Consider the following 11,829-nt stretch of genomic DNA (forward strand, 5'->3'; position numbering starts at 1 on the left):
CCTGGTAGCTCGTCTTCTGCAGTGGCCAGAGTCTCTGATCTAAATGTTGTATGAGTTAATAAATAAGACATTGTTCTTCTAGAAGAAATTCCTGGGATTCAGAGACACCTGTTTACATGTAAGATAGAAGTCAAGGGAGCACAGAAGAGAGGCATTATGGGGTCTCAGGGATCCCCACAGAGAGAAGTAGCCATTTTGGTTGGGCCTTGGGGGATGAATACAAGTTTGTTAGGGAAAACAGATTTGGGGAAGGCTATTTCAAATGGAACGTAATGGCTGAAGTTGAGATAAGGTATCCTATATGTTCAAGGAACTGAGAGGCCAGGGCTGGGGGGTGGACATGAGTAACAGGAAAGAGAAGATGAACCTAGGCTCTGGGATTGTGATGAAGGCAAGTCATGGTTATGATTTTAGGAGTGTTTTTCCCCAACTATGAACAGGAAGTTTGGAGCCTGGAACTAGTCCATTTCATTCCACTGTGACCTTGTCTTAAAAAACAGGGTCTTGGTTTGAGAAGGATCTGAAGCAGTGGTTCTCAACCTTCCTTATACTTTGACCCTTTAATACAGTTTTTCATGTTGTGGTGACCCCAACCATAACATTATTTTTTGTTACTACTTCATAACTCTATGTTATAATATATAACTCATAACTTATGAATTGTAATGTAGAGTCTTTGAAGATAGCTTTTTGCCAAAGAGGCCACAGCCCACAGGTTGAAAACCACTGATCTATAGGGTGCTTCCAGGCCTACTGGTCAAAATTAAGCAACAGAGTCTGCCCTGGATATAGGTGTATTAAGCCATGTTCAATTGTTACCAAGAAGTGGACTTAGATTTGGGCTTAGTGGGGAATAATTCTAGAAGGGTGAATTTCTGCTCTCTGTCCCTGGGGGTACATAAGGTTGTAGACAAGGAGGAGAGAGTGTGGTGCGAGGTAGGGGTGTGTGTGTGTGTATGTGTGGTGTTGTGGGTGGTAGTACTCAAATATCTCACATGTTCTCTCTTTCTCTGGTCAGTGATAAGATGTTTCCTGCTCTGGGGTTTGGGGCCCAGTTACCACCAGACTGGAAGGTGAGTGTAACGTATTCTACCTCCTTTGGTTGAGGTGGGATTGGGGCTGGGACAGAATCAGGGGTTGGGGAGCTCCAGGATTCTGTCTGCTGTGCACTCAGCCCAGACCGCACTTGTGTCTTAGCCCTGATCCTTTGTGGGTGAGGTCCGGAGACAAGCAAAGGATGATGGTCTGGAACTCAGAGCAGAGGGTCAGACCCCTGCTACAGGACCAGGATCCAACACAGGATGAGATGGAGAGGCGAGGCACCCAGAGCTGGCCAGAGATGCAGGACTGAGTCAGGGGGCAGGAGAGTGGTTGACGGAGAAGTCACAGCATGGAGATTGGGAGAAGAGAACAGGCAAGAAGCAGAGCTTGCTGGCTCCTGGGTGCTTTGCATGAAACTCTACCTGATTGCCGGCTTCGTTCCATTCTTACCATAAGCTGCAGAGATCAGTTGTGGTCCCCTTTTCACAGTGGAGGAGGCTGGCAAAGGGGGGTTCAGGGAGGATAAAGTACCCAGTGGCCTAAGTCACAGGGAGAGGAGAAGGGATCCCCGGCCTCCCTGATGCCAGTGGATGGACATAGTGAGAGACCTGTTTGAACATGGGCTAGACAATAGAGACAAAATACTGGGTGGGAGGAGGGCTAGGGCAGGTAGGTTTCAGATGCTGAGAAGGAGACAGGGGAGGAACAATGAACTAACTGTAGATATCCATGGAGTGGCCTTGGTGGAGGGCAGGTGAGGTAAGGACCTCACGTATGGCAGGAGGAAGCCCCTGGGTGCCTTAGCTTGGGAAGTCACTGAGAACATAGGCCACAGAGCTGGAGAGTTTCTGCAGCGAGAGCCATAGAACAATATCCCATTTTACAGATGGAACAGCTAAGGCTCAGGACTTCAATGTGGCTTACCTGTGGTCACCTTCACCCCAGGGTCCTGGGCTCCAGGAGAGCAGATAGACTGTAGGATCATGTCCAAATCTGTTGCTTCCTAGAGAAAGAGCCAATGGGGATGGCATGCCCAGTTCAGCCAGTCCCCTCTCTGGTCCAACCCTGTTGTGCTGCAGATTTCTTTTGGAATTAGTGTAGCCTCCCATCGTCTTAGCTTACCTCAGTGCCTACCTTGAGCATCAGAATAGCTCTGGTCTGACACATGAACAGTGGATATCCTGGCCCTGCACAGTGTGAGGCAGGATGCTGTGGGACCCAGACTGGGCCTCTGGGCCAACATAGATGTCATGGGGAGGCGGGCAGGTGAGCCAGTGGCCAGGCCCAGCAAGAGCTTGTTGCTAGGACACCAGCCAGCTTCCAAAGAACTCAACTGAATGAGATGTTTTCTTGAGCAAAAGCCTTGGAAATGTCACAGGGCAACTCTGGGGGGTTGCTGGGGCTTGGCTAGGCTAAGCACCCAGTGGTGGTAAAGCAGCGTGCTATTATGAGGCTAGGCAAGCATAGACGCTGTGTCCCCTCTCCTGCACTGCCAGAGTATACCAGGCCTGGCCCTCCTGGCCCTTCATTCTGTCATTCTGCCACCTTAGCCCTGTCCTGTGAGCCTGGCTTCCTCTCCTCCTTTCTACCTCAGGGCCTTTGCATGTGCCCATCACCCAGCCAGTTGACTTTCCCCCTGGTTCATTGGCTCTCTGCCTTACCTTGGCACTGTCCTCACAGGTTCCAGTGATTTACTTGTTCTCTCTGTGAGGAGGCACTTGGTTCTCTCCTGCTGTGCTAGGGTCTGGCATACAGTTGGTGTAAAGTCCATGTTTGTGACAGGGTGGATATGGGACCCAACCTAGTGGCTCAGCAGCTTTTTTTTTTTTTTTGATATTTATTTTTAATTATGTGTGTGTGTGTGAGAGAGAGAGAGACAGACAGACAGAGAGAGACAGACAGAGAGAGAGAGAGAGAGACAGAGAGAGAGAGAGAGAGAGAGAAAGAGAGAGAGAATATGAATATGAGACTGTAGGTGCTGGCAGAGGCATTAATTCATCAGCAGCTGGAGTTACAGGTAGTTTGTGAGCTGCCAGATGTAGACAATGCTGGGAACTGGACTCAGGTCCTCTACAAGAGCAGTATCTGCTCTTTATCACTGAGCCCGCTCTCCAGCCCCAGACTAGGAGCCAGGACTCATGTCAGGGATGCAGGAACAGACCCTTGGGGATCTGTATGGTCTGATCCCTAGTTGAGCAATGACTGGTGGTCAGCCAATGGCAGTTGTCTGAGTGGTGTGAGGTAGACTTCGTTTCAGCACCTTGACTGGTGCTAAGATTGGAAAAGTCTTCAAGGCCCAGGCAGGTGGCTCCCCAAATGCAGAGAGGGAACAGGGGCTTTCCAAGTGTTCTAGAGCCCCACTGCCCCTGGGCCATCTCTGTCCCGTTTAGGAGAGCTCTTGACAAGGAAGGTACATAGCATCCTGGACACACCCCTTACCCCCAGAGGACAGTGGACTGGCTTATAAGGTCTCTGTTTCCTTGTTGTAAAGTTGGGGAGGCAGATGTGGGATCAATAATCTAGATGTGACAGAGTAAGAGAGTGAAGCCTCAGAGTGGGCTGACTTCAGGGTGGGGCAGGATACTGCCTCTCAACATGTCTTCTGCTTTCTAGGTGTCCCATGAGTTTGCTATCAACTTCAACCCCACTAACCCTTTCTGCTCAGGTGAGTGTGGCCCCAGCCTGCAGAGCAGCAGGCAGAGGGAGGGGGAGGGAATGAGATTCCAGTTTCTGACCTTCCTGTTTGTCATTTACCCACGGATCACGGATCACGGATCACGGAAAGGCCTAAACTCAGGCCTCCCTGATTCACAGTTAGGCTCTTGACTACTACCTCAGCCCTGCCCTTGACAACGTTCTGTTTCAAGACCACGTTAGCAATGGCAGGGGCTTTCTAGGAAAACATTGAAGTAGATGCTTTGTGAGCAGCAGGATGGAGGCGAGGCAGAGGTGTTCAGCTGACCTAGGTTGTCTTCTGCAGGCGTGGATGGCATCGCCCGGGCGTACTCAGCCTGTCTGCCCCACATTCGCTTCTATGGCCCCACAAACTTCTCCCCCATCGTCAACCATGTGGCCCGGTTTGCAGCCCAGGCCACCCAGCAGCAGACAGCAACGGTAAGTAGGCAGCAAGGTGTGCAGGCTGGAATGAGGCTGGCAGTGGGTGGCATCTGCCCAACAGGAGGGAAATCAGATTGGGATGTGTGCTCTTATCTTCCTATCAGTGTGGAGTTATTGAGGTAGGTGTTTTGCCTCCTCTGGCTCCCTGTCCAGGTGAGATGCAGACTCTCTATAGGATGCTGTCCATCTGGTTCTGAGGGGACAGGATAAGCCCGGTTTGATGAGCCCTGCTTCCTGGAGCCCTACTCCAGGGAAGTGTCATTGAAGTGAGACTTGTGGCCTCAGTCTCCAAGGGGGAGAGGCTGGCCAGTGTCTGACCCCAGTGGGCTTAGGAGCTGGCCCTGTGGAACATTTTGGTCTAAAGTCTTACCGGGCTTTAGGTCTAAAGTCCTGGCCTGGAGCTCAGTAGTAAGACTGCAGGGTGGAGTAAGTGTCTATGATGTGGCAGGTGACCAGCCTGGGCATCTGCAGTGCTCATCCCATTCCTTCAAGCAGGGCCATGTACCAGGGCTTCCACCTGGACTTTTCTGCAGACCTCATGGTGACCCAGTGGTCCTGCATGGTCCTCTCCATGTGGCCCTACTCTGTCTATGTCCTTCTTGCCTCTGTTACAGGTTAGCAGCCTCTTGGCCACATGGGCCAGGGCTCTCTGTCCTAACCTTACTATAGACTCTAAGCCTGGTGGGTGACAGGTACACAGCACTCCATGAAGAGATGAGATTAGGTCAGTGAGACCACGTCACTGGCCTATCCCAAAGGGAAGGCTCTACACCATGAATAAGGGGACCATAGTGGGACTGTTCAAAGGAGGGGGGTGCCTGGTCACTAAGGAAGAAGAGGTTGATGTCCCTGAAGTAGCACTAGAGAGAAAAGGAGGGATGGGGGACTGAGAAAGAGAACCTGGGGCTGGCTTGGGGAAGGTCCAGACCTGTTCTAATTGTCTTAGAGGTGGATAAGGCTCTGTGGAGATGGAGGCCATTGGAGTCATGTGCTCTATGTCTCTTTATGTGTGCCCAGAACAGATCAGTGTATCCAGTTTGTGTTTTGAGAGAACAAGCCAGGCTGCCTGAGGAGGTTAGCATTTGATAACCCTGCAGTGCCCCCACTCCAAAAGGCATTGAAGGATGGACAGTAGAGTTCAGGGAACCATGTCCCTCAAAACTGGGACTTGTGCACACAAAGCACTGAGGTACGGTGAGCCAGGAAGGGGCTGGTGGTCTGTGGTGTGCATTAGATGAGTCTCTCAGCTTTAGCCCTCTGACTGAGGCAGCTGAGAACTCAGATTCCTGCTTTTCTTTAAGCCTGTTTCCTACAAGGCAGTGGGAGCGCTGATCCCCGTGGTGATGCCTGTACGGACAGTAACTCTGAGGCCTGGAAGGGATTGTGTTTTGTTGTTTTTTGGTTCCTGAGATAGATAGCTTGAGTAGGGCAGAGTAAGGGGCAGCCTTCAGCTTCACTACCCATTGAGAGGGTGCCAAGCTTGGTGCCAACAAAGTTGTTGGCTGCACGAATCTTTTAAAGGCTTGAAAACAGGCTTGATTTCCTCTTCAGGAGAAACCATCTGGGCAGGGAACATGAGTGCATTCCAGCAGTGTGCCAGGCCTCCTGTTTCCTGCTGTACCTGCTGCCAGCCAGGGGTCATCTGGGCAGGAGGTGGGGTTTGGAGACAAGTGGCTTCATGACTGAGGGACTCCAGATCTGCAGGGGCCTTGTTCACCCCTCTTTCACCAGCAAGGAGAACCTCACTTTTGTTCTGAGCAGAAGGACTTGAGACCAGTACTTTCCAGACCCTTCTGGGATCAGTCCTGGGTCCTTTGGCTTTACTTGCTACTCCAAGCCATCCCTGGCTTCCCAGGCTAAGCTGTTACCTCTAAGGCCTTGTGACTTCAGATGACACCTAAGGATCTCCAGCTGTGAGGGTAGAGCCTGGGTCTCTATTGCCCCTTCCACTCTGAGATCCAGGAGTAGATACAGACTTGTCTATCACACACCCTGACCCTCTCCACCAGAGGAGGTAAGTAGGGCTGTGGGGTGGCTCGACCTCAAGCTGAAAGAACCTAGTTTGAGCCCCATCTCCCCTACTTCCTGGTTGTGTTACTAGAGCAGGTAGTTTAAACACTCTGAACTCTGTTCCCCCACCCCACGGTACAACAGCCTTTCCTGTGAGCTCTGTAGAGAGTCACCCAAATGGGCATGTGCACTGTTCAGCCTAGAGCCTGGCACACAAGATGTGTCAGTTGTAGGAATGTGTGAGGGCATCTCTGAGGCTAGTAGGCTAGTATCTGGCAATGCTGTGCACAGGGAGACCCACGGCAGATGGAAGTAATTGGTGGATTAGCCAATGCTTCTGTTTAGGCATGTTTTGGGGTTGGGGAATGCAATGTAGCTTTACCTTTCCTGTCCCCTCACGTATGCACCCAGAGCACACACACGTACAGTGAGGACATGGAGAGCAGCTGGTGGTATCTCTAGCAGCTTCCATTCATTTCTTTCACATGCCTTTTCTGAGCTTTTCTGGGCAACCCCAAGGACACTTGGATGAGTGATATCCAGCTTATAGGCTAGCGGGGAGTTAGCTGGGAGGCCACTGCAGTGACGTAGTAAGACTGCCTGAGCCTGTGATGGTTGCAGTACAGGACTGAACAGGTGGTACCTAACTGACAGCAGACCCAAGGAAGGGTTGATGCTTAGAAGGGGATGTGCAGGCTTAGCCTTAAAAGATTCTTAAGAGTTTGTGTGTGTGTGTGTGTGGGGGGGTGGTTGTGGGTGGTAGCAGCCCAACAGGGGAAACAACATATGCAAAGACCCAGGGGTCTTGGTGTGTGGGTATAGCTGATAGTGTCGTGTGTAAGAAGACTGTGACAGAGTAGGCGAGGATGAGAAAGCTGGCTATCTCCCACAGGACCTTGAGAGCCATCAAACACTCTAGGCTTCTTTCTAAAGGTAGTGGGAAGCTGCTGTGGGGGGGAAGGGATGTGGGGGGTGTCTAACAAGCAGTTTTTTGTGACCTGAAAGTGGTCTTGCTTTAGTCAGTAAGGCCTTAATGTTTGTGGCCCATTCCTGCTTGATGGCTAAGGCATCCACTGTCAGGGCTGGAGTACAGGCAGCAGGCCCCATCTCAGGGCCCTCACCAGCCAATTTTTCCGAAATTACCTGGAGATGAGTGCAGCTTCCGCAGACTCTGCCTGCAATTGTGTGGTCAGGTTCAATTTCCTCTAAGTCCAGTCATTCATGCAGTAGGAGATGTACCTGTGCATGCCTCGGGGTCCTCGCATCCCCGGGATTGGCAAGACACGCTCAGCTCTTTGAATATGCTGGGAATTGGTTTCTGAGACCTGGATGGAAAGCCAAGCCCCTGACACGCAATGTGTGCTGGGCTGTCAGGGGCACCTAGGGACTAGGGAAGGAGTGTTTGGACAGACCTCCTGTGGAAGGGTATCAGGAGGGACAGCACAGTAGGGACACCAGGACTTCAGAGCCCCTTTCCACTCTTCATTCTTGCCCTCCACAGCCCTTCTGATTTGCTCTGGGGGGGGGGGGGGGGGTTCTAGGGGTAGTGGTGGATCTTTGAAGCTTTGACTGTGGCACCCAGGAGTGAGGGTTTATAGCCAATGCTCTGGGCTCGACCTACACCTCTATCCTGGTCGTTCAGACTCTCCAACCCCAGGTTAATGGGTAACAAGAGAGCTTTTCCTGCCAGGCTCACAGTGACCAGCTACCCATGCAGCGGGTGGCAGAGAAGGAGGGCATGGGAAGTGCCCCAACTTTGTAGTCAGGCAGATTTGGGCACGAACCTAAACCTGCCAGTTACCTGTTACAGGACCTTATCAGGTCGAGTAAGCCCTCTGAGCCATCTGGTGGCCTCTAAGCCAGACTCAACAGTTAGGTTGTCTGCTAAAGATCTTACGTTTTTGTTGCTCCTGGTCCTTCCTGCTATAAGTCTTGCAGGAACTCGGGCTCTGTATTTCTGCACTCACATCCCTGGGAAGGAAAGCAGTATACTACAACAGAGAGCAACAGGGAGGTGGGGGGCACGTGTCTGAGCTGGCCGGGGCTTGAAGAGAAGTGCTACCTTTGACTGAGCAGCCAATTAAATCTTTCCTCAGTGTCAGGCCTCTTCCTGTCCTTCTCTCTGCCAGCCGAAATCCCAGGAATAGTGCCCTGAACTTCTGGGTGGGTGGGGTTAATGTGGATAAAAACTGGCAGGGGAAGGGACCCTGAAACAACAATTGGCTATGGCAGGGAAAGAGTCTAGATGAATTGGTAAAACCAGGGCTAGGGGCTGCCAGCAGCAGCTCTCTACTGCTGGGTTCAGTCTCCATGGCAACAAGTATCCCCAGCCAGGGGATTGGTCTCTTAAAGGCACAGTGTTGGAGCTGGGGGTATGGAGGATGGAGCCAGTGTCTGCACAAGCTCACCATACCCTGACCTGTAGTGTGTACTTTGGGACAGAAGAGGAAGACAGAATATTCTGGAGGTTGAGTTCCTATAGTCCACAAGCTGCACAGCTTTGCCAGATAAGATGACTCCATACCCACTCAGGTCACCTCTGCCCTCCCTTAGCTTCATGACTTTTCCTTTTGGCAATTAGGGGTCAGGGGACAGAATTAGAGGACAGAAGCCCCCAATGATGAATCAGCACAAGGCTCATGTGTTTTACTCATGGATAGGGCAGAATACTGGATTCCTCTGAACAGGGCCACCAGATAGCCAAGACAGCACTGAGGTGAAAGCAAAGTGCCAGCCACTCCGACTCTGAGGCCCACTTGTTGGATTGTCCTGACCATTTCCTGTCAATCGCTTACCTTCTCCGTGTCAAGTCATCCTGTGTGCACTTTCTCCTTAGATTGCTCATGTTCATTATTCAATGTATTTTTACCTGAAACAATTCATAAACACATCTTGCTAATGGAAGTTTGGTGTCATTTGCCATAAATAGAGGATAACAGGAAGACACAGGGCAAACCGTGCGATGGTGTTAGGCTCTATCTGGAGCCCCTACTTCCTAAAGCCCTGAGCTTCCTACCTTCTGTTGATTAGGAAGGTCAGTGAAAGCCAGAGACCTAAGACACCAGTCTACACCACGGCTGCCTCTTAGGCACCATGTTTCGAGCAGGGTGACCACTGAATACCTATTTCTGTCCCAAGTGTGACAACTCTACAACCTAGACGTGACCCTGATCGTGTGGAAGTGACAGTCCACACGAGCTGTGCTTAGCCCCTGCAGGTGTCTTCTTCTGTGCCAAGTATGAAGCTAGCAGGGTACAAGTATTCCTGCTCGCAAAGACAGAGGAGGTAGGCCGGCTGCAGAGGCTGGAGGCTAGAACGTGTTCCTGTGCAAGCCTGGGCTTGTCAGGCGGCTGGCACGCCAGCTCTGAGCAGTAACTCTCAGTTTAGAGATGATGAAACTGCATCTCAGCAGATTAAGTCTTAGTGGTCAAAGCTGTGCCGCATAGTAGCTGGCAGAACCAACCTTGAGCCCTGGGCCCAGATTCAGAACAGGCCAAAAATGTCCATGGTGTGGGCAGTTTGCCTCCTTCAGGCCTTGAGGATTTGGAGGGGAGGGGCATGAGGCCCCACTCTCACCCATCACTTGGCTCACTCTTCCTTACAGCAGTACTTCATCCTTCTCATCATCACGGACGGCGTCATCAGTGACATGGAGGAGACACGGCACGCCGTGGTGCAGGCCTCCAAGCTGCCCATGTCCATTATCATTGTGGGTGTGGGCAATGCTGACTTTGCAGCCATGGAGTTTTTAGACGGAGACAACCGGAGACTGCGCTCGCATACAGGCGAGGAGGCAGCCCGAGACATCGTGCAGTTCGTGCCCTTTCGAGAGTTCCGCAATGTGAGTGTGGGCCCAGGTTGGGAGGGGCTGCAACAGAGCTCAGTGTCTCAGATTCCTACCCCCCCCCCATATAGTGTTAGCTTCTGAGGGCCCACAATGAGTCAGGTGCTGTCACCCTTGCTCAAGATAAGGCCACTGTGACACTGTCACCACTTATTCCCACAAGTCAAAGGAACCCAGGAGTGGGACATAATCCAGATTATGGCTCTGGGTAGTGTCCTGGGTTAAGAATTATCCTGGTAGACAGAACACTGAGACAGGCTGAGGTAGGAGCCAAGGCCCAGAAGAAGTAGGGCTTCCTGCCCTTTCCTTTGCCAGCCCCTAAAGCTGAGAAACTCCTCCTGTTAGCCTGCCTTTCTTCCCCCAAATATGGGAACAATATGATATATGGTGGTAGTCAGCCTCTTCCTGGAAGTGGCTCTGGCCTTACTGGGATGACTTGTGAGGAGGCCAGGGTTGGCAGAATGGTCATGAGATGCTCTGTCTTTTGGATGGATCCAGAACTTTTGGGTGGCATCTATATAAGGCCAGCCTAAGTTCTAACTCCTATGGGATCAGTCATGCATCTCATGGTCTTAGGCAAGCGATGACCTTACTGAGCCTAAATTCCTTCTGCTAAACCCTATGAGGATTCCGGGGCTTAAATCCTGGGAACCAGCCTTGGCAAGTGGTGGCCCAGTGGTCACCGCGCATCTGCCTAGGATGATTTTGTTTCTTCCTTTGGCTTCCTAGGACAAATGCGGGGCGTTGGTCATCTGTGGCTACATGAGACAGTGACTTGACACTTTCCTCAGTAGTGACCATTCACTGCTGCTTCTCATGGCCAGATTGTTGGTCAGGAAATGCTTCAGATTGAGGAGGCTAAAATGCCAGTTCTTCCCCCCATCCTGTAAGGGCAGAGAACTTGACTGCTAGTGGTGGGATTAGCATTTGGGCTGGGCTGAGGCCCTGGCCCTCAGCCCTCCATGGCCCTCTGCTGGCACAGCTCTCACCTGCTCATTAATCCTCCTCTCCTGTTTCTCCACACCTGGACCCCACAGGCAGCGAAAGAAACTCTGGCTAAAGCGGTGTTGGCGGAGCTGCCTCAGCAAGTAGTGCAGTATTTCAAACACAAAAACCTGCCCCCCACCAACTCCGAGCCTGCCTGAGCCCATGCCTGGCTGCAGCATGCCAGCTGAGCCCCCAGCCTTCCAGGAACATGCACGTTCACCCTGCTTCCTCATCGGTGGCCTTTTTTTTTTTTTTTAAACCAGTCCACGTTTTTATTTTTTACAACTGGACCTCCACCCCCAACTTCCCCAGCCCAGCTGGGCTCCCTTGGTCAGAGTCAACGGATGATGCTTCCAGGACAAACCGGCTTCCTCTCCCCACCCTCCTGCCACTCTGAGTATTGAATGTACTTTGTATAAATTTAGTGGAATTATTGTTATTAAAGAGAATAAAATTTTTACAATCATATCTGGCTTTTTCTAAGTAACTAGCTGCAAGAAGGAATGTATCCCTGCTGCATACTTTGTATAGTGGTCTGCTGTTTTTATACCGTGACTGTGTTCTATTTGTTAAACTCAGGGTAATAAAGGAGTTTCAGATGCTGCCTGCCAAGCTCCTTCCTTAGTGAGGGTCAGTGGGCACTCACTGATCTGGAAATGAAAGCCAATAGGAAGACCCTCGTCCTCACCCCCATTCTTGAAGAGTCAGTGTGATCATTTCCTCATGGGGACATGCATTCCCTGTCACCAGTAGTGATTCCTGTGAAACTGACACGGGACATGCCACCCAGACAGCAGTTGCAGCCACCCACATCCTCTGGATGTAGTAGG

General features: G+C 51.4%; 1 protein-coding gene across 2 annotated transcripts in view; it reads left to right on the forward strand.

Annotated features, from left to right (window-relative positions):
• Cpne2 (copine 2) overlaps positions 1–11,467 on the forward strand; it is a 37,823-nt gene extending 26,356 nt beyond the window's left edge. For both annotated transcript variants that reach the window (XM_034522950.2, XM_076915660.1), the window contains exons 12-16: positions 1,019–1,073; positions 3,655–3,706; positions 4,022–4,155; positions 9,773–10,009; positions 11,050–11,467. In XM_034522950.2, the coding sequence (XP_034378841.1) occupies positions 1,019–1,073; positions 3,655–3,706; positions 4,022–4,155; positions 9,773–10,009; positions 11,050–11,157 (586 nt within the window). In that variant the 3' untranslated portion in view covers positions 11,158–11,467. The remainder of the gene's footprint in view (positions 1–1,018; positions 1,074–3,654; positions 3,707–4,021; positions 4,156–9,772; positions 10,010–11,049) is intronic.
• The last annotated feature ends 362 nt before the right edge of the window (positions 11,468–11,829 follow it).

This window comes from Arvicanthis niloticus, chromosome 18 (assembly GCF_011762505.2).
Source record: "Arvicanthis niloticus isolate mArvNil1 chromosome 18, mArvNil1.pat.X, whole genome shotgun sequence".
Classification (NCBI taxonomy): Eukaryota; Metazoa; Chordata; class Mammalia; order Rodentia; family Muridae; genus Arvicanthis; species Arvicanthis niloticus.